Here is a 24,035-nt window from a genome sequence, read left to right as displayed (position 1 = left end):
CCAACACAAGGTGCTATGAAATGTCAACTTCTTTCCCACCAAATTAACTAACATGAAAAGTGGAAAATTAAACAAAATTTCACCTCTTAAATAAAACAACAAAAATCAAAACAAATTTAATAACAATAATTATTAACATGAAACTTCTCTTGATCCACCAATTATCAAAATTCCATTTTATTGATAAATGTCGGTTTCACGCTCAATCTGATTAGTATCAACTCTAGAATGTGGTTCTTTCTCAACTACTTAAAAATCAACACTAACAATGCATTCATAATCAATAAGATCATAAGTTTCCATCTTCAATTCACCCCCTAAAGTAAAACATTAAAAAGCAAATGTGAAAGTTAGCTAGCTAAATATATGGTGTAAAAGCAAGTGAAAGTAATGTTTTGACATAGAAAAATATAAATCATCCCATTCCCCTTTACATTTGTTTTCCTTTCCCTCTCTTTCACAATTCTGTCGCTGGGCAACGAAGAGTCACGGTCACCTACATACATTTCGCACTGAAATTAGACAATCGCTCCACCCACCTAAAACCCTACACACTCAGAACGCAACTTCATTTCGGTATGATACCCATTTCTCCGTCTCGGTTGATCTGTAATCTTATTTTAGCATGCATTACCTTTCTCTCTGTAATTTCAGCTTCAATTTGTTTTCCTTTCAAATGCTGCACATTTTACTCACTGGGTTTGTACTTGCATGCTGTTGTTTTCACTCAGCTCCCAATTTTGGGGTTTTCATTGCTCTCTTTTTCTTCAATTATTATGTTGTCTATCTAATCAAATGCCATTTGTTCAATTTTGAATATTTTATGCTGTTTTTCATCTCACATTCTTCAGCATCCATTTACTTTAGTAGCTTTTATATGTGTATTTTTTTATAGGCAAATGTTAGTTGTTTAATTAGTACAAATTATCCCTCCTCAGGGTTCGAACCCTGACCGTTCACCTACGATTACCCTTACACTATACTGGAAGAAATCATTAAAGAATCTCCTGTGATTTATAATTGTGTATTTTTGTATTTCGACTCTTGAATACAGTCTTTTCTTTTCCTGGTTGATGTTAAAGTTTCGATTGTATTTATGTTACAAGGAGAAAAGATGGAGAAAGTACCTGAGATTGAAGATCCTGCTGATGCCGAGCCACCACCTTTATCTCCGTCAAGTCCTGATGTGTCGCCTAGTATAGAAACAGTAGAAGCCGATCCTATAAAGTTTTCTATCATCAGTAGGCAAGGGGTTGGGACTGCTGGAAAACGCATACCCGTGCTTACCAATCTCTTCAAAGTTTCCGTTAATGCTCCGGATGCGATTTTCTTCCAGTATAGTGTAAGTCAAGTATCTGTCTTTGAAATTTCTTATATATTATCGTAATTTTTTTACTTACTGGAGGATTTCCATCCAGGTTACTATTGCTACGGAAGACAAAAGAGTCATCGAAAGCAAGGGCATTGGGAGAAAACTGATTGATAGGCTTTACCAAACATACTCTTCTGAACTTGGTGGCAAGAGGTTTGCATATGATGGTGATAGAACTTTATACACAGTGGGTCCTCTGCCACAGAATAAATTCGAGTTCAAAGTATTGCTTGAGGAATCGTTTGCAAAATCGTAAGTCTTAATATGTCTGTCTAAGTTGCATTTTTGTTGTCTTAAAGCTTATACTGTTTTCCAACTCTAGCAGTAGTGCTGAGTGTCCTGATGCTAATGGAAGCCCTCGTGGGGAAACTAAAAGGTCAAAATGTTCGTTTCAGTCAAAGGCTTTCATGGTGGATATAAGTTTTACTGCCAAAATACCCCTGCAGTCTGTTGCTCTTTCCCTTGAAGGGATGGGGACAGATGCTAATTGTCAGGATGCTTTGAGAGTGCTAGACACTGTGCTGAGGCAACAAGCAGCTAACAGGTACTCATAAATTGTAAATATAAATTCAAGGAAGTATTTTTGAACTTTTCATGAATGGAATTAAATAGTTACCTGCGTGGTCTAACTCATTTGAACCATTTCTCTCTGAATTTAAAGAGGGTGTCTCTTGGTAAGACAATCTTTTTATCATGACGACTCGAGGAATTTCTCTGATGTTGGAGGTGGAGTAACAGGAGTTCGAGGGTTTCACTCCAGTTTTAATCTTAAACAGGGAGGATTATCTCTTAATATGGGTAGGACTGCTCTCATACGTATCTTGAAATCTCATCATCATAACATTGTATTTTCCCCTTTACATTCTTCATTTATTATTTCTAGATGTGTCCACCACGGTCATCTTAAAACCTGGACCTGTAATTGATTTTCTCCTATCCAACCAGAATGTGAAAGAACCCCGTTATATTGACTGGGCAAAGGTGAGAAGCTTCTACACAACACTCGTGATTCAGCATTAGTAATTACATGAATGATTTTATTTCTTGGTAATCTGTAGGCCAAAAAAGTGCTTAAAAATTTAAGGGTGCTTGCAACACATCGTAAATGGGAATTTAAAATTTCTGGCTTGAGTGAGAAGCCCTGCATTCAGCAACTGTAAGTAATTGTTTTTTGATAGTCAAGTGTTTATTCTTTTTCCTTCTAATCTTAAAAAATGGGATTACAAAAACTTAGGGGTCTCTTGATTAATAAAACAAAAAACTGAGTCTGATTTCTACGCCAGTTTTAGTATGAAGGTGAAAAATGGAGACAACAATGACGGAGAACAGACAGTAGATATTACTGTATATGAGTATTTTGCTGAACACTGTGGCATAGAGCTGACTTCTTCTGCTTATCTTCCATGTCTTGATGTGGGGAAGCCAAATCGTCCCATCTATTTGCCCTTGGAGGTTTGCCTAATTTATGCTTGAGTGGACCTTGTTCTGGTTCCTATTGTATACCAATTGTATCATTTTTCTGTAGGAGTTTTACCCCTTGCATCAATGGTATCTGATTATTATTTTCTTCCTCCTTTATCCTTTTGGTGGAGTAGCTTTGTTCACTTGTTCCCCTCCAACGATATAAAAAGGCATTATCTCCCGTGCAAAGAGCATCTTTGATTGAAAAATCACGCCAAAAGCCGCAAGATAGAATCAAGTCTCTGAGAAATGTAAGTTTATCGTTATTGGCACGCCGTCTCTGTTTTATTGATAATATGCTAAAACTCATTCAAAATTTATAGGCTGTTGAAGATTATCACTACGATGATGACCCTGTTCTTGCTGCATGTGGCATTTCTATTGATAAACAATTGACTCAGGTTGAAGCTCGGGTACTTGAGACACCAAAGGTAAGCATTGACCTACAATATATTTCACATTTTTTGTGTGAACAGGTTACATGAGAGAAAGTCAGATATAGATTAACGAGAAAGTGGTGTATACGAGTTGGTTTCTTTTAATTAATTTTGAGAACTAATTACACTCTCTAACACAGTTCTATTTGAAACACTCAGTTGAAGGTCGGTAAGAATGATGACTGCATTCCCCAAAATGGAAGGTGGAACTTTAATAAGAAGGTATTGCATTAATTGATATTCAAATTCAAAAAGTGTTTAAGGCTGCCTTTTTCCAACTTATCTTAAAATTTCATTCACTAGTTTAATAATTGATTATGCTATGTCCTTTTTCACAGACATTTCTACAACCATCACGTATTGATTTTTGGGCTGTTGTTAATTTTTCTGCCCGTTGTGATACTAGTTACATAACAAGGGAGCTGATCAAATGTGGAATGAGCAAAGGCATTGTATGTCACCATAGATTATTCTAATATGTCATCCTATATTTATCTGCAATCTTATTGTTGTTTTGATTACCTCTGTCTCAAACGTACTTGAATATTTACACAGAACATTGAACGGCCATATACTTTAATAGAGGAAGACGCACCCATGAAAAAATCTAATCCTGTTGCAAGGGTTGAAAAGATGTTTGACCTACTTACATCAAAACTTATTAGAGAACCAAAGCTGATTCTCTGTGTTTTGCCAGAGAAGAAAAATTGTGACATTTACGGTATGTCTCTTGGGAAGATTTTCCAGGCTTTCCATTTGCATCGCATTTTTATAATTCACCTTATCTTCTTTTGTCAAATTTTAGGGCCTTGGAAAAAGAAGTGTCTGAGTGAATTTGGTGTTGTCACACAGTGTATTTCCCCTCTGAAGATCACTGATCAATACCTTACTAATGTACTACTTAAAATCAATTCTAAGGTAAATGACTACTTTATAACAATGATATATGTAAAAACTTAACTTATTTAACTGAATAGTATTATGCATAATTTGTTAATTTTGTATGCCTATTGTCAACGTAGCTTGGAGGAATAAACTCTTTACTGACAATAGAGCTTTCCGGGAATCTTCCCCTAATTGAAGATACTCCAACAATGATTTTGGGGATGGATGTGTCTCATAGTTCCCCTGGTCAGTCAGATGTTCCATCAATAGCAGCGGTAAGGCTATTTTTATTTTGTTTTGCGTTTTCCTCTATTAAAACTCATATTGCTTTGTACTGTCTCTGCTGCATATTATTCTAAGTGTATAATGTTGGATTGTAGGTTGTTGGATCTCGTCTTTGGCCTCTGATTTCAAGGTATAGAGCATCTGTGAGAACGCAATCATCTAAAGTGGAGATAATTGATGCTCTTTACAAGCCTTTGGATGGTGGGAAAGATGATGGTATTATCAGGTTTGAGTAAAAACATATACTGGGTTGTTGCTGTTTTGTATATATGATGGAAAAATACATAAAAACACCCTAAAATTTATCTCATCTTTATAGCCACTATGAACTTTCCAATCTAGATGAAAGACTCACACTTATTAAAACTTGTAAACAAACCACTCAATACACAAGTTAAACGAAAACTATTCGTCATGTGCCTAGATCAGACATAGGTTCGAATTGTGGAATCAGTCTCTTGTAATTACAAGGTAAGGCTGCCTACAATAGACCTGCAATGGGCCTGGCCCTTTTTTTAGACCTTGCCATGAAGGAGCTTTATAGCATTGGGTTTCCTATTTATTCATCATATGACTTGGATTGAATTTGTACAGACAAAATTCTATCAATGCCCTATCTAATTAGCTGGACTAACTATAGCTCCAACTGGGTCTATATAAACAGTATAATTGACACCATCTATTTTGTTTATGCTTCGAGAGTTTATGCACAAGACATGATAAGATATCAATATTGTTTTTCTTAATTGTGACTTGCACATGTATGGTGACATAAATTCATTATATTGATTAAAATTTGATTGATATTTCCTCGCAGAGAATTGCTTCTAGATTTCTATGAATCAAGTAATGGTCGCAAACCAGCTCAAATTATCGTGTTCAGGTGTCATTCTTTAACTATTACATCATAGATAATAGTTGTATATGTTCTTTAGACTGTTCGTTGGTTAAATGTTATATTACCACTTACCAGGAAGGTTTTGATCGTTGCTGTTATAATATCAACTCTACCAAGTAATCATTAATGTGTGATGCACTACTTACTCTCCACTTTTTTATTTAAGAATATTAGTATTAGGTTAATTATGAGATGGATGATATTCCTATGCATATTCTAAATTTATTATTGAGCACGTTTATGTACTATTGAAAAAAGTGATTTGAAGCTTGTTAAAAAAAACGATTTAGTTTCTAAAAATTGTACAGAAGGAAGAAGCTATTTCACAATTTGGTTATAATTAGAAAAGTGATTTTTGATTGTTTGGAAGTATAATGTAAGAGAACACTTTGAGAGAAAATGAATGAATTGAAGAGTGATTATCATTGATTAACTGAAGCAGAACACAGTCTAATCCTTTATATACAGAGATACACTTAGGAGTCTAAGTGTCTAACTGAATCTAACTGAAGTTAGTTAGACACTGTAACTGTCAACTATGCTGTCTATTGGAGCTCGAACTACTCTAACCGTAGATTACTCTGTCACACCCCCCTCACACTCAAGGAGAGTTCACACCAGGTGGATATTCCTGGACATTGAGCTTGGATTTGAGCTCGAGAAACTGAGAGTGAGAGACTCCGTGAGATCTTATGAGAGTTCACACCAGGTGGATATTGCTGGAATGTGTTGCAAAGTCAGGGACTTATTGGGAACTTTTTCTCTGACAATGAATAACTCTACTTCCATATGCTTGTGATTTTCTGTATTGCCGTTAACCAACATGTAATTGGAAGAATTTTACGTTTTCACATTTGCAATGTAATTCAATCTGGTCTAAATTGTACTACTACTATATACTTTCAGTTCTGTGTATCTGAAGAATTAACTTGATAATAAAGAACAAAAGCTGTTTTTGCCTAATTCCTTTAGAGATCACCTGAACTGAATGAATTTGTCTATAAATGAATAAATACATCCTTTACCGTGATTATAGGGATTTGAACTCACTAAAATCATACACAACTAAACTATATACAGTAAATGTCTAGCTCTAGAAAACTAATGACATTCAACAAATGATATGTAAATATTATTATAGATTGTGCTAGTATTTGATGAGTGATTATCAAGTTAAAAAAATTGTACTCACTTTTGGTTGCCTCAAATCCCTTTGTCACATGTTAAATGTTTTATTCATTTTCTGATCTGTCTTTTCATGTTCAGGGATGGAGTCAGTGAATCACAGTTTAATCAGGTTCTGGATATTGAGGTTAACCAGATTATAAAGGTTACTGTGCAACCCTTTCATTGTTCAATTTGATTAGTTTCCAGAATCCTTATACTTAGTTACTCACTGTCCCTAGTGCATCTTCAAATTCAATTTTTTGAACTTCGAAAAAAAAAACTAGTAAAGTTTTTTTTTGTAACAATCTTTTCTTGAAACAAAATAAGCTAATTCAAAATTCACCCCCCAAAAAAAGCTAATCCAAACTCATGAATATACTAAGAAGCTTTGGGATAGGGAGAAACTAATCCGGCGGAGATTAAGAGAACGCGTCGCAAAATTAATTTGGTATTATGTTGGGGATATCAACCATGGAAGCTAATAGATATCGAGACAAGTCTTGGAACACATGGTCTTGGAATGCAAGTTTAGTAAGAGACACAAATCGTAGGCCTGAGGTGAAAAGTGGAGGATACACTATTTCACACATCATATGGTTTGGGAAGTACCTAGGATCTGTCGATGAAATGATGGAGTGATTGACGACCACATCAATCATAGGATCCAAGTAAAGTGGATGAATTGGAGGACTGCTTCAAGTGTGATATGTGATAAAAGAGTAACACTCAAGCTTAAAAGGAAATATTACCGCACAACTATAAGACTTTTAATGCTGTATGGGACTACATTATGGATAGTAAAGAGCAGCTAATAAGAAAGTAACTCAGTATTGCAGATTTGAGAATGTAGATACTAGGTTAGCATAAACGAAAATAGGAGAAGATCATTAATAGGTCCAATGAATGGAATAAGTATGCTGTAAATACTAAATAGTATTGAGCATCTAAAGGAATCTACAACATTCCAGAGCCCATGGCTCCTCCTCAGAGGAAGATAGTCCTCTGTTACTACCTCCACAATGGAATTGGAAAATGTAACCTATCTCACATGAATATTCCCCCCATCCAAACAAAATTCTAGTAGCTGAGTTTCATCTATCTATTCCTGAAATGCCCTCCACCAGTAACTAACTCGACACAGCCTTGCAGTTACACATGATAATATAGAACTAGAAATAGAATTATTCGAGAGACTGTTGTGGTAGCTTCGATTGTAAAGATGGTATAATCTATCTTAGGAGGAAGAAGACATGAAGAAGCACTGATAGAGATGATTAACTGGATGAAGGAGAATTCAGTAGTTAGAGGTAAATAGAAACCAAGGAAAACTGTAGGCCCAGTCGTTAAGAGATATCGAGGTAAATGGTTTATTTGTTATCTTAATACATGAAGGATAATTATCACATCAACTGATTTATGTAGCCAACCCACATAGTGGGGAATGGCTTGGTTATTGTTGTAATCCAAAAACCAACCCGAGTAAATGATGCTATTTTCGTTACTGATTCTACATTATGATAAACTATTCTAATGACAGGCCTATCAACATCTTGGAGAGGTTGATGTTCCCAAGTTCACAGTAATTGTGGCGCAGAAGAATCATCATATAAAGCTTTTTCAAGCTAATTCTGTGGATAATGTTCCTCCTGGTATGCTACTTTCACATTTTGTTCATATGAGGCAACAACTTAGGATATTGTAATATAAACTTTCTTCTTCAGGAACGGTTGTCGACACAAAAATCGTGCATCCAAGAAATTACGATTTCTACTTGTGTGCTCATGCTGGGATGATTGTAAGTTGACCCCAATCTGAATTCCTCACCTTATTTTTTTCACTTATATTCATTTACAAGCATTTCAGTGAAATGTTTCACTGCCACTTAAAGTGTTGATGTTTCATATGTTTTCATGTGCCTTATTTTTTCCTTTTCCTCTCTAAATAATAGGGCACATCTCGGCCTGTACATTATAATGTGTTGCTCGATGAGATTGGTTTCTCTCCGGATAGCTTGCAAAATTTAATCCATTCACTGTCTTATGCGTATGCATTCTGCCTCCTTTTCTCTATAGCTTGTTTGACCTGCCTCCAAATTATTTTGCTTACTATATATTTTTTTACTTATTTCAGAAACCAAAGGAGCTCCATTGCAACCTCAATTGGTAATTTTGCCTTTGAGTACCTTACTATATGTCATAACGATTGTCTTTTGCATGTAAAACAGAGTCAAAATTCTATGTTATAATAAATCTCTCTTTCTTTTTCTTCAGTGGCACCTATACACTATGCCCACCACGCTGCAGCTCAGATGAGACAAGTTTTGAATTTTGATAATTTATCAGAAACATCTTCAAATCTTGATTCAGAGGGAGTCGTCTCCATTCCCGAGCTACCAAGGTTGCATAGCAATGTCAAGAGTACCATGTTCTTCTGCTGAGGTGTAGGGTGCAGATTGCTCCTAGTAAATTCATTTTGATTAACCGGTGGAAGTGTAAATATCTCTGGCATGTATAGTTGCTAAACATGCAAAATACCAACCCTAAGTTGTTTTTTTATAGAGATCAGTGGGCTTGGATCTTCGTGATCAACATGTTATTGCTAAGGTTTGCCATTTTGGGACATCAATCATGGTAAATATTTCACCTTAGTATTCTAGCCTAGTTTATGCATAGACTAGTTTTTAATTAGTAATTTCCTCACCCTATTTTGTACTTTAACGATTAAGATTCTTTGATCTCATGCTCTAGTTTGGATCACTTAGCATTCTGATTTCACTACTTTTAGTCTTTGACTGCTAGAACGAGACTAGAATTACTAGTAGTGCTTTTGGTGGGAAAATTACTCATTGGTAATTATGAGGAAGGATTTTCCTAAAACCTCAAATTAATAGGTGGCGCTAGTGAATAGTTTTATATTTGTAAGTCATGTCACTTGGGAGTTCCATGTATTTGAAGTGTAAATACAGGTTCCCACTTACTTAAGATATAAGTCGAATTTTGTAAATGGTTTTATTATAACACCCTATCTATTTAATCATATACATATTTAATCGTGATTGGAGTATCCAGCTTCATCATATCCCAGGAGTGCCAATGAAGCTGTTGATTGTCTTGCGGGTCTAGGAGTGCTTCAGCTGTGTCCCTATACTCGCTTGGAGGACCCTCCTCCCCAGCTTAATTCCAGCTTGGCTAGGGATTTGTTAGACCTTTAGTGCTTTGTTTTTGCTTTTAATTTTCTGATGTACCAAAAAAATTTCATATACATATTTATATGATGAGATATTATGCCATTTGCAAATGCCGTACAAAATTCTCACTTTAATTTTAAATTTTAAGCGCAATAACAACTTTAAAATAAAGTAAGGTTAGTTAACATATTTTCGTGGTTTGCATGAACAAACTACAGCTAGAATACTATGGTTGAGTAATAATCGTAAACATAAAATTATGCCTTTTAGCCATTTATACCTTTTTAAGTGATAAACTTAAGTACATTTCAAAATAAGATAGAACTTAGAAAAAAAAAACCACAAAAAAATTTGGTAAATGAGTTATTTAGTAACACACAAAAATTGTACCAAAATAGCGTAAAATAGTACCATTTAGAGGTGCACACAAATTGAATTGGATGAGATTTTGGCCTAAATAGAATCTGAACCAATTAAAATTGGTCGGGTTAGTTTGGATCGGATTTCAAGTATTTTACCTTCTAACTTGAATCAAATCAAATCGACGATGTTCGGGTTGGATGAGTTGAACATATCACTATTATTATTTTTTTTTTTTTGAAAATTAACATATCGCTATTAAATAATATAAATTTTTTGGAATATCCAAGAAAATGACAACAAAAAAATTGGTAAATTTAGGGCCTGTTTGGTTTGAGAAAACATTTTATGTTTTGATTTCCAATTTTTCAACATTTATTATGTGATTAAAACCAAACAGTGCCATATAGCGTTTCTACTTCCCTCTCTCCTTGAGAAAACATTTCCCGCCACCCTCAAACCCAAAAAAAGAAAATTGAAAGAAGAATAATCGATCCCTAATTTGCTAATTTGCTTGCTTACCCACCACTCGATGCGAACAACAAAATGTCGACCTGGAAGATATTTTCCGACGCCGGAACCAATTTCCGGTGGCAAATCTCTAAAGACGCCGCTTCCAATGTTCCGCCCCCTCTTCTCTCTCCCTCCACCTCTCCTCTCCCTTCCATGTCCGATCTTCTCCTCCAACCTTCAACTCTGCAACTTTTCACCCATCAAGGTCTCTCTCTCTCTCTAACTCTTCACTTCACTGCTTCAATTTTTTAGGTTGTAGAAACTTACTTTCCTCTCCCAATTTCACTTTCCCTAGGTCAATTTTGAATTTAACAGTGAATAGGATGACAGTTATTTTTGAATTCATACAATTTTGCAGGTGAACAAGAGCTTGGAATAGGTGATAATAGTAGTAGTTGCGGATTCGGTAATTCGCTTTTTAAGACCGGCTCCGGGAAAAGAGTTACCATATCTTCTACTGGTTTGGTTCGAGCAAAGACGTTACTCGGCTTGAAAGAAGACGCGGTTGGCAGTACTGTCCTGAGCCCTCAGCATCGAATTGGCGAAGCACATGACGGGAAACAACAATTGCCGCGGCCTAATTTGCCGCAGCCGCTACATGGAGTTAAGGAGAGTTGTAAGATTATGAGTGCTGTGCCATTTCAAAGTCCTTTAGTTAGTGGTAGAGGTAGTAGCACTTTAGAGAATGGTTTTGAGCCAGATACATGTGGTGCAGCGGTTAAGCCAGCTCCGATTAAGTTCCAAACTGCAGGCGGACGGTCTTTATCTATTTCTAATGATGCCCTGCGACGTGCTAGGAGCCTTCTTGGTGATCCGGACCTGGGGGATTTTTTTGATGGAGGGGATGTTGGTGGTTCGATTTTCTCGTTTCCGGATACGAGACAGACTAATGCGGCTTCACCTTGTGAAAGGAGTGCGTTTAGTACTCCTTTGATCCATCATGTAACGTCAGGGAACAATGATAAGATGAAAAGTTTCACATACCCTTTGCAGTCTTCTAGACAACAAACGGAATTCTCAACCAAGTTTCTTTGTGAAGGTAATGGGGATAACTTAATCATGAAATTTGATGCTGTTGGGAACGAAAATGTTTCTAGCCGGAAAAGTAGCAATGTTTGTGGTCAGAAACCCTTACATGACAGGAATGAAAGGGCTGACCAAGCAGCATACCATTCTTCATTGACTGGTTTTTCTTCAAAAATCGATTCATGTGGAGTACCAGTAGGAGGAAGGCCATTGGTTGATATTTCCAACACTATTAACACAGCTCATCCAAACAATAGGCTGCCTGCAAGTGGAAAAAGGAGATTAGGATTACGTGTAATTGCTTCTCCCTTCAAAAAGCCTCGTAATTCTCAAGTCTTTGCTGACCAAGAAGTTGAAAATTTTCCTAATGGTAACCATAGCTTAATAGTGTGTAACACTTCCATTCACTTTTATTAGTTGCAAGGTCTATTATACTCATTTTGAGGTGTGTGATCTTAAGATTTGTCTCAATTAGCCTCAGGTGCTTCTGAATGCAAAAAAAAGGTTTCTACCCGATATCCATTTCAGTATCCGAGGATGCACATCAAGGATTATTTTGCAGTGCCTCCATTACAGCAGGAAGTGGTGAGTGTAATCTGTATATCGATGTTGATTATTATATTCTCCTAGGACCTCATTCTCTAGGGTCTCTTTATTGACTACTCTTGGTGCACCAAAATGAATTTTGTTGCAGCATTTTCCCAATCCAGTTGGACAGGTGACATCAGGTAATGCAGAAAAGTACATGTTCTGTGATGGGTCTGGTAACAATGGTATGGGAGCGGAAGCCTTTGTCAATCTATTGGCTCAACATGGAACTTCACTGCATTTTGCTTCTAAAGAGTAAATTGCTTCTATCCTGTAATTTTGCGTCTAGTATCTATGGGAACTGTTAGGAAATAACTTTGTTGAGCACTTTTATTTTATAATTTATACAATACAATTTTGGTCAGTTAGTTAGTTGAACTGTGTCAGAAAGTAATTGCTAGTTAATAGAGTACATAGTTAGCTAGTAGTTAGTAATAACTAATTCTGTTGCTAGTTTGTTATTCTGTTATCTTGTTAGTAGTTAACTCTGATGTACTTCTGACTCTATATAAGTCAGCATCAACATCAATCAATGAAATCATTCTCTCTCTCTCTCTCTCTCTCTCTCTGTTTTTCTCTTGTTTACTATATTTAATATGGTATCGCCATCACCGGATACCAGCCCAACCGGAATCTACTCACGTGACTCAAAATCCAGTAGCTCCTCTCTCTTCTATGATTCATTCATACCTCTACTTTCTATCTCTCTTCTCTTTCAATCATATCATCAATCACATCTCCTACTCTCTCTTTTCAAAACCTCATTTCACACTCCAGAGGGAGTATGAGTGAAACTTTATCCGAATGAAAATGAGTTACTGAGGGAGGGGGAGTGCGTGTCCATAGAGGTTTTGGTTAGTGGAGAGAGAGGTATCATTGACGAATCATTTTCTGTTTTGTGAATGGAGAGCAACAGCTCTTTGTAGGAGGAGCTTGGCTCTGAGCAGTAGTGGGTATCCCTTTCACAGTCTTATTATTTCAATAATACAAATATTGTTTCCCTTTCAATGTCTCTGTTTGTTTTTCTGTTTTAATTTGTAATGTTTGACTCAGTTTTGTATCATAGTTCTCTTTGAAATCTTTACACTTAAACAGTGTTCTTTTGCCTAGCCTTAATTGGCGTAGTTTGACGCTTCAATCGAACATCTCTCTAGGTGGGTCTTGAATCATTACAAGTGGATTGTCTGGAAACTGGCATGCTATGAGAGATGCAATCCGGCTAAACATGCTGGGAAATTTTTGACCGTATCAAATGTGCTTGAGGAACTTAAGTACAGGTATGTAATTGCATTTTAGACAACATCTTTTGAATCTATAAAACTGATGACAACATTTGGTGCATAGATATGAAAGAGAAGTGAATCATGGCCACCGATCTACCATCAAGAAAATTCTTGAAGGGGATGCATTGCCTTCTGCAATGATGATTCTCTGCATTTCTAGAATTCACTCTGATCATGTGCCGGAAAGTGGGTCTTTATTTGAGACAAGAACTGGGGATCAGAGGAAAGAGACAGTAGAAATTGAACTTACTGATGGATGGTAAGAATTTCAACTTACATGCTATCTGATTGCAAATTAATGAGGTTCCCTCCCATGTATAATGATTTTCCCTTGCAGGTATTCAATAAATGCCATTTTAGACATTCCATTGTCAAAACAACGAGCTGCTGGAAGATTGTTTGTAGGGCAGAAGCTTCGGGTAATGTGTTGGTCAGTATTTGTTGTTTATCTTACCTTCAGTTATAAAACATAATGTTGAGTTCTGTTTACTCATGCCTTATGCAGATATGGGGAGCAGGATTATGTGGTTGGAATGAGCCAGTTTCACCCCTTGAGGTTTGCAATTATGATTTTATGTGTGTGTGTATGTGTGTTTCTGCCTGATGATCTCCTCAGATTTGTTCTAATTTCAGGTATCATCAACAGTTAGGTTATCGCTACACATAAATGGAACATATAGAGCTCATTGGGCAGAACGGTTAGGGTTTTGTAAGCATCTTTTACTTTGTGGACCTCTCATTCTTTTCAAGTTTAGAGAAAAAATTGCATTATTTTCTTGAGCATTTATCTCTGACCTAATCCACAGGTAAGGTTGCTGGTCCGCCTTTGGCTTTCAGATGCATAAAAAGCAATGGTGGTCTAATACCTCAAACTTTGGCTGGAATTACCCGCATATATCCTATTCTTTACAAGGAAAGGTAACTTTAACCGAATATGTCCTGCAGTTTCCTTTATAGTATGGACAGTAAATTACTTTTCAGAAATATTTTCTTATTATGCAATCAAGAAAGTTAGCATCTGCTTACCTCATTAGGTTAAGTAGTGGGCGGTCTGTTGTCATATCAGAGAGGATGGAGAATAAAATGATGGAGCTGTACAATCAGAGGTGATTTCTTAAATTATCATATCTCTCTCTCTCTCTCTCTTGTTTTCCATTAGCAGAAATCACTGTGTCCCACTACCCTATTATTCCCAATCTATTTCCTTTATCTTCATCTGATTTGAATATTCCCTCTTATAATCCATGAGCTTTTGTGCTTGCATTTTGGTAAAAATTATAAGATATATAAAAAATTAAACTAAAAATATTATAGAGAAGAATTTATTTGATAATAATAATAATAATAAAATGCGCTTACTAACTTATTCCTACTTATTTTTTAGAAGGAGTAAGTTAAAAATCTAACAAGTTTTTCTAATTAAAAAAAGCTTCAATAATGATTCATAAATAGAAGAAATATAAGAAGTTATTCTAAAAAGTATTTTACCAGTCTTTACTTTCTAAGAAATATAACTTCTCTTGCCACTGTAAATTTAAATTTGTTTAGCAGCATCATGAAGTGCATCTGAATAACTTAACGCAGAAACTTTTCATTATTCTGTGACCTGTGCATTTAGGAAAGCCAGAAAAAATTATCATGTGATATTACCATATGGGTGTGATTGCTGATTTTACGTCCCATTAATGTGAACTTTGTTTTGTCCTGTGCTGATCATCGGTATGGTCTAGGCGCTCTGCTGTCATAGATAGCATAGTTTCGGAGCATCAGAAGGAAAGAAGAGGTTCACATATTTATGATGACAGTGAAAGTGAAGGGGCTAAGATTTATAAAATGCTGGAGACAGCTGAAGAACCAGAATTCCTAATGGCAGATATGAGTCCAGAGCAGCTTAGTTCTTTTTCTGCTTATAAGGCCAAATTAAATGTGAGGTTATATTCCTACATTAATAAGAAGTCTATATGCGGAAAGGTATTTATGATTTCACTTCTATCTTCAGGCAATCAGACAGTCAAAAATGGAAAACTCAATTGAGAAATCTTTGCAAGATGCTGGCTTGAGACATAGAGAAGTCACACAATTTATGAGGTTGCGGATAGTTGGATTAACTTATAAAAATGGACAAGATAAGCCTAAAGAAGGTATAGTAACAATCTGGAACCCAACAGAGAAGCAGGTGAGGATGATGAGCCAATTGCAAAGACTAGTCACATTTCTTTGTGTATTTAATAACTTTTGAGCATTTCTGTGATTGTAGTTTTTTATGTAAATGGTTTTCTTAGGCATGCCTAAGATCACTTCCTTTCCTTCTTTTGACGATCCTATTATAAACGTTTATCATTGACTTCAGGAGATATCTCACTATCTTTATTTTGTGTTACCAATGTGATAGCGTCAGGAACTGATAGAGGGAGAAGCATATGTAATTTCAGGACTCATACCATCAGGTTCTGATTTGGATAACCTTCAATTGCAGACTAAAGGATCTTCTACCAAGTGGTTGCCTTTATCTTCTAATTCAAGGGAACAGTTTAAGTAGGTATCAAACAATCAGAATAGGATGGAAAACAAAAAAACTGAATTTCTTACTGGAGGGCGAGGCATCAAATTCTAAATCCATCTTATTGTTGTCATTTGCAGGCCATTTTTCAGTAATCGACAATCAATCCCATTGTCAAGTTTGACTGACATCCCTCTTTCTAAGTATCTTGTCACCATAGTCCTTTCATATTCATCTTTCTGCTCAGTGAAAAGAATAGCAGAAAATATTTGACTCAGCTATGATATTATTCTTGTACAGTGAGTTCGACGTTGCTGCGTATGTTGTGCATGTGGGAGAGGTTTATCAATCAAGTCAGCAAAAGAAGCAATGGATTTTTGTGTCTGATGGATCCATGTATGGTTTGCAATCAGAAAAGTTAACCAACACTTTGCTTGCCATCTGCTTTTGCTCTCCATTGATTGATCATGATTCATTTCCACCAATCAACTATAACCTTGCTGGATCCACGGTAATTACAATGTATTTTATTTTTAGTTACTGTTATTTTAGACTATCCATTATGGGTGATGATTCGTTTCAACTACTTAACTATGAACTTTTTATATCTTCGTTTATCTTGTATAAGGGCATTTACAGCTTGTTTGCAACTTGATCCTTCATACCTTCCTTACCAAATTAAAATGTGATCTCTAATGATTTTTGGCATTGGGTTGCAGGCTAGGGTATACTGGTAGATATTTCAGATTAGGTTTGTTGAGATCCCAGTCAATTAGAGATAAAGCCGACATAGAACTAATGAAGGCTTTGACAATCCTCATCTTGCTAGCTAACTTTTAGGGTAGAGTTAGGCCTAAATCAAATTTTAAAATCATATCTTAAAGATCAAAAAGATCTGTGCTACCCACCATTGTTCAAGAAGATCAACTTGGGCTCGTGGCTTTCCCTTTGCAATCTATCTGGCCTCATGGATTTCCTAGTGCAATATAGGTTGCTCGTAGAACCTGGACCCATGGATTTCCAATGCAACAAAAAATATTCTATAATGTGCATGCTCCATATGTCAATTCTTGGGCGTGAGTGAGGTGTGTAGAGATCCCACGTCGACTAGGGATAAGGTCAACATGGAGCTAACAAAGGCTTTGACAATGTGCCTTACCGCTAGCTTTGGGGTAAAGTTAAGTCTAATCCAAATTCTAAGTGGTTTCAATAAAACAATTATTATTACTACACAAATAAAATGTTAGCCTTGCATCTTCAGGTTGTCTTGTGTATGAAATTTGTCTCATATGTTGCATTACTTTAGACATTAGATGAAACCTGGAGCTTCATTATATGCAGGTTGGTTTCTGTAATCTTATTAAAAAGGAAAAGGACCACACGAACCATGTCTGGGTTGCTGATGCTACTGAAAGCTCGACCTATTATTTGAATTTTGATTCCCCTTACTGTTCTCACCTCAGAAACGCTGCCAGCTCCGTCAGAGCATGGGCAAGCAATTCTAGCTTGGTACGCATCATGGAACTCTACCATATCAAAACTACTTGCTCTAATTTCTTACCCTGACATTTTGTTTCTTATTTTCTGCAGACAATAGAGAAACTCAAGGAAAAGGTGTTGCTTATGATTGGTGATAGTAGAACCTGAAACTTAAAAAGTTGACCGAAAGATATTTCCTATGAATGTTTTGCTCTATTTTGTAACTAGCTTAGCCACCGCTGCGATTCACAGCCCTTGTAAATTTCTAATTTTGAAACAAAATTTCAATAATAATAAAAGAGGAAGAGGAGCGTTAGCAAATACTCTCTTTTTATCACAATAAAAAAAAACTCTTTTTATAAAAATACATTTTTTTCAAATGAAAGTCTTATGTCAAGTTAGAATACCTTTTTTTTTGAAACCAAGTTAGAATGCCTACATACACAAATTATCATTGTTTTTCTTATAAAATATACATATGATTATTTTATACCAATTTAAAATTAAATTTGACTTATTAACATTGTACAGTAATAATAACAATATATATATGATTATCATCGATTCAATCACAATAAGACAATATATTTATTGGTTTTGAGTAGAAATGACAATTTCCACCTGAAGATAGAGATTTCCGTAAAACTGTCATTTCCCTAGTTTTGAGCGGTACAATTTTTAAAATCACAATTTTAACTTATTACTTTTTTTTAAAGGTAAATCTGAAGTTTGATTAAATAGCACCAAAGCTGGTTACATCATGGGAAGAAAATGAGACGAATGATTTGGAGAGAAATCACAAACTTTTCTTGTTTAAGGGATTAAACAAACAGAGTGCAAGCGCAGGCTAGATGACGGTGACGTGTTACACAGGTCAACCGGCTGCACCGGTCACCCCAGGCATTGAAAACCACGCGCTGCTTGCTTTACTACATTCCCATTTTCCCTATCGACCATCGTCTCCTGTTCTATCTTGTGTCTTCCTCAAATCCATGTTTGTGTCGTGTCGTGCTGGTTCAATCTCTGTGTTGATTTTCATTCGATCTGCCATTTCTGTTCACGAGTAAGCTTCTCCCATTTGAAATTTCACTTGTTTTAAATATCAGCTGTTGTCTAGTGTTATCAACTAAATCAGAACCAAAATTTGAAGATTTTGCAAAAAAAATATGATTAGGTTAATCGCTAGTGTTAATCTCTGCTTGAATTTCTTGTTCACTGGAGGTTTCTGTTGAGTTTAATTATGATATTTGAAGTGAATAAATATATATTGAAACCCAATTGAAGATCTGGTAAATATATGCTTTATGATAGATAAACCTGATTTACTTGTGAATGCCATAAACTTATTTTCACATTTCTCTTTTGCAATTGCTAATGTGTGACTCACTCAACTGGTTTTCTTGGAAGGGGACCGATAGATAATTGTTATAATTGATGTCGAAGTTGATTTAAAACCCGCTTATCTAGTGTCATTTCTAGTGAAGAAGCTCTAATAAGTGCTCTTTAGTATATATCCAAATGGGTTGTTCATCTTCCCTTTGTTAGCTGCTCATCTAGATTAAGTGCTTTATCTTATTTGACGTAGGTAGATTGATAGCTTAATGTTTTTTTTTCAACCTCAATTGTAATTATTTGCTCTTGCTGTCAGCATATGTTAGTTAAATGATAACAATAATTTGTAGTAATCATGCTTTGTGGTTTACTATCATGCAGGTTTTGCCAGCTACAGGTAACGGAGTGAAACTTGTAATCGATACTTTCATCTTCTTTAGCATCAACCAGGGGTCTTTTCCAAAATGCTCCCTATGCGTCAACAGTCACAGGTTGGAGGGCTACAGACATCACTGTCTCTAGTTCCTTCGGATCCTCACCTCTCTCCTGATGAACCTAGATCAAACTCTGACCGTGAATCACCGACTGAAAGTGCCAGTTCTCAAGAAACTTGGCCTACAGCTGATGCCCCTGCAGCGAAGAAGGTGGAGAATGGAAAAGCAGAGATTAATTGCATTGAACAGTCAGTTATTCGTCGTGTTTCTAGCGCAGACAAAATTACTCTCCAGGACATTGCAAGAGAAAGTGTTGATATAATCTGTGAAAAAATGCATCGCCTTCCTGAGGAATTTCTAGAAGAGATGAAAAATGGACTTCGTCTTATCCTTGAGGGAGGTAATGGTTCACAACATAGAGAGGAATTTTTCATTTTGCAGAAACTTGTGCAGAGTAGAACTGATTTGACACCCAGGACACTGGTTAGAGCCCATCGTGTGCAGATTGAAATCCTTGCTGCAATAAATACTGGAATTCAGGGTTTTCTGCATCCTAGCATCAGTCTATCACAGACTTCCCTGATAGAAATCTTTGGGTATAAGAGATGCAGAAACATAGCATGCCAAAACCAGCTTCCGGCCGATGATTGTACCTGTGAAATATGCACCAACAACAATGGTTTCTGCAATCTTTGCATGTGTGTGGTCTGCAACAAGTTTGACTTTGAAGTGAATACATGCCGCTGGATTGGATGTGATTTGTGTTCTCATTGGACTCACACAGATTGTGCCATTCGTGAGCAACTTATTTGCATGGGCCCTTCCGTGAAGAGCGGAGCAGGACCGAGTGAAATGGTTTTTAGGTGTCAAGCATGCAATAGGACGTCGGAACTGTTAGGTTGGGTTAAAGACGTCTTCCAGCATTGTGCGCCATCTTGGGATGGAGAGGCCTTCGTGAGGGAACTTGATTATGTAAGTAAGATCTTCCATGTTAGTAAAGACCCCCGAGGGAGGAAGCTATATTGGAAGTGTGACGATCTCAAGGAGAAATTAAGAAGCAGAAAAATGGACTCAAAGGCCGCTTGCAGGGCAATATTGATGCTTTTCCAAGGTACTAGAAATATAGTTTTTCTTCAATTTCTGCTTTGTTATATAATAAGGCAATACCATGCTTTGCATTTTTATGTTTCCTTCACTAAATTACTTTTTGAATTTGATTATGTCTAAAACTCCAAAACTGGAGATAGCAATGCTAAAGAGTGCTTTTAGACTCTAATGCATTGTATGTTTTCTTGGTTCTATGAATGATTTCGGCGCCACCTGACCTGATTGTCTCTTCTTTGAAACCTGAATTTAAACAAATGGGTGGCCATGGCAAATTGACATTTGAAAATCAGGCATCATTGATAGTGTTAATGCTATAATTAATACTTGTCTTATTTTTGTTCAAGGCAATATTTGATGTGGGGGAATGCATGACTATAATTATAATTATATGTTCTTCCTCTTGTTCTAACTAATCTATTGCCCTAAATGAAGAGCTTGAGGTGGACTCTCCGAAAGGCCTTGAAAATGGAGAAAGTGGAAGGGTGGTTGCTCCACAGGATGCCTGCAACAGAATTGCGGAAGTGGTTCAGGAGGCTATAAGAAAGATGGAAATGGTAGCTGATGAGAAGATGAGAATGTTCAAGAAGGCTCGCTTGGCTCTCGATGCTTGTGATCGTGAACTAGCAGACAAGGCCAGGGAAGTGGCAGAACTAAAGATGGAAAGGCAGAAAAAGAAGTCGCAGGTAGAAGAACTCGAGAAAATTGTGAGGCTTAAAAATGCAGAGGCTGACATGTTCCAATTGAAGGCTAACGAGGCTAAAAGAGAAGCTGAGAGACTTCAGAGGATCGCCCTTGCCAAGCAAGATAAGTCAGAGGAAGAATTTACCAGCAACTACCTGAAACAACGTTTAAATGAGGCTGAGGCTGAGAAGCAATATCTGTATGAGAAAATAAAATTGCAGGAGAGTTCTCGTGTTTCACATAGTGGTGGTGGTGGTGGTGGTAGCAGCGGCGGTGATCCCTCTCAAATACTGATGTATTCCAAAATTCATGATCTGCTGTACAATGTTCCTCCTAAGGCTGACAGTCAAGCTAATTTACGCCACCCTTTCCGGACAAATCCCTGAGTGCTCATCGTTTGTAATCATTTTCCATACTATGGCAATGTCTTTAACAACTTAGGAAGTGACAGCCTATCCCATTGGAGTTGTGAGACAGTTTTATTTATCAGCTGTTGTACATGGAAGAGAAATCTGTTTGAAACTAGACTAGTTGTAAGCATTAGGATGCTTTGATTGTAAGGAAATGTTGAGTGTTGCAGAATTTGTGGGTACTAGTAAGTTATGTTAGATGGTTGACGGTGTGATAACCTTTTGTCTTGTAATATGTTTATATATTATATTGGAACTTGACCGTTGCTTTGTCTATCGCCCCATTTCACTGTTATTTTGTGCCTGACTATCAGCACTTGCAATAAATTTGTTTTGAAATCTCTTTTGAAGCGTGAAATATGCTAGAATGAACATCTACTGGCCATGTACAGGTGGTATCCATTAAACGAATCTTGGATATTCTTGTATAAATGTATTTGATAAGTATTCATAATCAGCCCTTGAGGATAGTGAGAGTATGAGGTTCCATGTGTAGGAGTTGGATTCTTCGTGACATTAGAGACATGCTAGACAGGAGCTAGAGGGTTAGCCTTGCTTGGATTCATCAGAAGGAATGATTCTGCGGATTGGCTTGTTAAGAGGGGGCTCACTCACCTACATCTAGTCTTATGATGTTTGATACGCCTTCTATTGAGCTTGAGACCTTCCTATTGAAGGATTCTCTTGTGGATCCTTAGTTATTCTTTGTTATGTTATTAGTTTTCCAAAGTATAAAAAAAGTATTCATAATCTATATCAAACATTATTACATGAGAATATTGTACTCACATATTTTCTGTGCTAGAAATATTTTCAAATTTGATACAATATCAATTTCCTTACTTGAAAAAGTGGATGGATACCTCAAAACAAGATAGAAGATAAATCTGATATTGAACCGCTAAAATTGTTTCCAAGTGACCAGAAACCATTTTTTCATAACATGAATAGGGGAATTCTTTCTTGATTCAACAAAACTAACGAATAACAAAGAAAAAGGAGCATAAAGAAGCCCCAGTATTATATATATTACACACATAATCATGCGAGGATCCGAATCCTATAACAAGTAAATTATGTTAAGCTCAATTCAACAGGGCTTGTTGAACAAACCGGTTGACAGCACAATAGGCTGATCAGGCTCAAAGAAACATGAACACACATCTTACAAGGCAAATCCTATAGTTTACTAAACAACTGGAGCTGCTGCCTCAAGAAGTGAATCACTTATAACTTTTTGAGATCAAGGACACTCCTTGCAGCTTCCATGACAACTTGACTGTTCTTGTAATGATTGCGGCAAACTGGCATGTAGAGATCAGCACCACCAATTAGTTCAGTCTGTGTCTCTTCTATCTTTTTCCTCAAAGTAAAGAAAGCACGTTTCCCACATAGTTCACAACGAGCTGTTAACTTGGTCACTGTATCAGCAAGTGGTATTATGTGAAGCACTGAGCCAAAGCTTCTCCTGAAGAATACATAAAACATTTACAATCAGAAGACAAAGTCAGAAAATTAAGCATTTCTGGAAATCTACTCTAAAGCCAGAATCAAATTTAATTTCAGAATTTGAAAATTGATTCTGAGTTATCTCCAAACAGTACCTCAAGTAATCACCATCTAGGCCTGCTACAACAACAATTTTACCATCAACATCAGCAGCCTTGCAGCAAAAATCATATAGATCCTCGAAAAACTGAGCCTCGTCTATACCAATCACATCCAACTGCATCCAAAACACATCAACACATTCAGCAAACACAAATTATGAATTACAAAAGCTATCATTACATTATAAATTACAAAATTAAAGCACCACCCTTCAATCAAAACCTAAAATTTATACCATTTAAGACATGTATAGCCAATGACTAATAAGTAAAACATATATACTGAGAATGAATTGAAATTCAAACACACACATGAACATTGTTACCTTTTGATAAGCCTCATGACCATACTTTTCTTTGAAAGACATAAGATCTGGCAATGCCCAGCAAGGAAACTTGACACCATCATGAGATACAACAGAGTCAATTGCATACCTTGTATCCTTGCTTGATTTTAACATGACCACATTCCTTCACAATAAAATAAAAAATAAAAAATAAATGATCACAACATTGAGTTATAATCAATCAGGTTGTGAATTACCCACCTGCCAGTGTCAACCTCAGACTTGATGCGACGGAGAAGGGAAGTGGTTTTACCGGCGAACATGGGACCGACGAAAAGATGGATCTCGCCAGAGGAGTGAGATAAGGTGGAGGAGGAAGAAGCCATTGAAATTGGAGAGCAAGGGAGGCGATTGTGGTGGATGGATGAAGATCGGAAACAAGATTGAGGGATATATATATAGGAAGAGAGGGAGTGGGTATGAATCGGTGTGATTTTGATTTTGATTTTGATTTTGATTTTGATTTTGATTTTGATTTTGATTTGAAAAATATGGAGGGAATGAAAGAGCGTGTTTTGGAAGACAGGGGATTTGGAGGGAACTCAAAATCAAATGAAAATCTTATTGTGTTGTGTCGTGCTAGACACGCCTATTCCAACATTTCATTGAACGATTGGTAAATGTAAATTAATATACCAAAAATGTTAATTTTATTTACACATGTATATAATTC

General features: G+C 36.4%; 4 protein-coding genes across 9 annotated transcripts; 3 read left to right on the top strand and 1 right to left on the bottom strand.

Annotated features, from left to right (window-relative positions):
• The first annotated feature begins 419 nt into the window (after positions 1-419).
• Positions 420-9,116, top strand: LOC130724014 (protein argonaute 16). Of its 2 annotated transcripts, none has more exons than XM_057575173.1 (23): positions 420-576; positions 1,107-1,342; positions 1,419-1,624; positions 1,698-1,916; positions 2,034-2,170; positions 2,256-2,353; positions 2,431-2,528; positions 2,656-2,824; positions 2,968-3,084; positions 3,157-3,264; positions 3,430-3,492; positions 3,609-3,722; positions 3,826-3,991; positions 4,076-4,188; positions 4,293-4,430; positions 4,536-4,666; positions 5,258-5,323; positions 6,605-6,668; positions 8,043-8,154; positions 8,227-8,300; positions 8,454-8,548; positions 8,636-8,667; positions 8,776-9,116. In XM_057575173.1, exons 2-23 carry the CDS (start codon positions 1,115-1,117, stop codon positions 8,940-8,942), a joined length of 2,715 nt encoding a protein of 904 aa, XP_057431156.1. In that variant the 5' UTR covers positions 420-576; positions 1,107-1,114; the 3' UTR covers positions 8,943-9,116. The 2 variants fall into 2 exon arrangements, with proteins under 2 accessions (XP_057431156.1, XP_057431155.1); XM_057575172.1 differs by having other exon boundaries at positions 1,695-1,916.
• A 1,361-nt stretch (positions 9,117-10,477) lies between these two features.
• Positions 10,478-17,764, top strand: LOC130721978 (protein BREAST CANCER SUSCEPTIBILITY 2 homolog B-like). 5 transcript variants are annotated; one of them, XM_057572567.1, is made up of 18 exons: positions 10,480-10,770; positions 10,924-11,961; positions 12,073-12,176; positions 12,286-12,434; positions 13,334-13,456; positions 13,524-13,721; positions 13,800-13,881; positions 13,968-14,018; positions 14,096-14,171; positions 14,269-14,380; positions 14,497-14,568; positions 15,193-15,388; positions 15,462-15,638; positions 15,855-15,997; positions 16,103-16,165; positions 16,263-16,473; positions 17,304-17,471; positions 17,553-17,764. In XM_057572567.1, exons 1-18 carry the CDS (start codon positions 10,599-10,601, stop codon positions 17,607-17,609), a joined length of 3,192 nt encoding a protein of 1,063 aa, XP_057428550.1. In that variant the 5' UTR covers positions 10,480-10,598; the 3' UTR covers positions 17,610-17,764. The 5 variants fall into 5 exon arrangements, 3 of the variants coding, with proteins under 3 accessions (XP_057428551.1, XP_057428550.1, XP_057428549.1); XM_057572566.1 differs by having other exon boundaries at positions 12,067-12,176; XR_009013736.1 differs by lacking the exons at positions 17,304-17,471; positions 17,553-17,764 and having other exon boundaries at positions 10,478-10,770; positions 12,067-12,176; positions 15,855-16,001; positions 16,263-16,322.
• A 587-nt stretch (positions 17,765-18,351) lies between these two features.
• Positions 18,352-21,679, top strand: LOC130721979 (OBERON-like protein). The gene is made up of 3 exons (XM_057572569.1): positions 18,352-18,504; positions 19,155-20,318; positions 20,747-21,679. The coding sequence occupies exons 2-3, from the start codon at positions 19,238-19,240 to the stop codon at positions 21,379-21,381; spliced, it is 1,716 nt and encodes a 571-aa protein (XP_057428552.1). The 5' UTR covers positions 18,352-18,504; positions 19,155-19,237; the 3' UTR covers positions 21,382-21,679.
• A 711-nt stretch (positions 21,680-22,390) lies between these two features.
• Positions 22,391-23,778, bottom strand: LOC130726652 (thymidine kinase a-like). Its single transcript, XM_057577957.1, has 4 exons — positions 23,564-23,778; positions 23,342-23,486; positions 23,010-23,131; positions 22,391-22,873 (listed from the first exon to the last, which is right to left on the bottom strand). The coding sequence occupies exons 1-4, from the start codon at positions 23,686-23,688 to the stop codon at positions 22,633-22,635; spliced, it is 633 nt and encodes a 210-aa protein (XP_057433940.1). The 5' UTR covers positions 23,689-23,778; the 3' UTR covers positions 22,391-22,632.
• Positions 23,779-24,035: the final 257 nt, after the last annotated feature.

The sequence above is a fragment of the Lotus japonicus genome, chromosome 6 (assembly GCF_012489685.1).
Source record: "Lotus japonicus ecotype B-129 chromosome 6, LjGifu_v1.2".
NCBI lineage: Eukaryota > Viridiplantae > Streptophyta > Magnoliopsida > Fabales > Fabaceae > Lotus > Lotus japonicus.
This window is presented reverse-complemented; position numbering and strand designations above follow the sequence as displayed.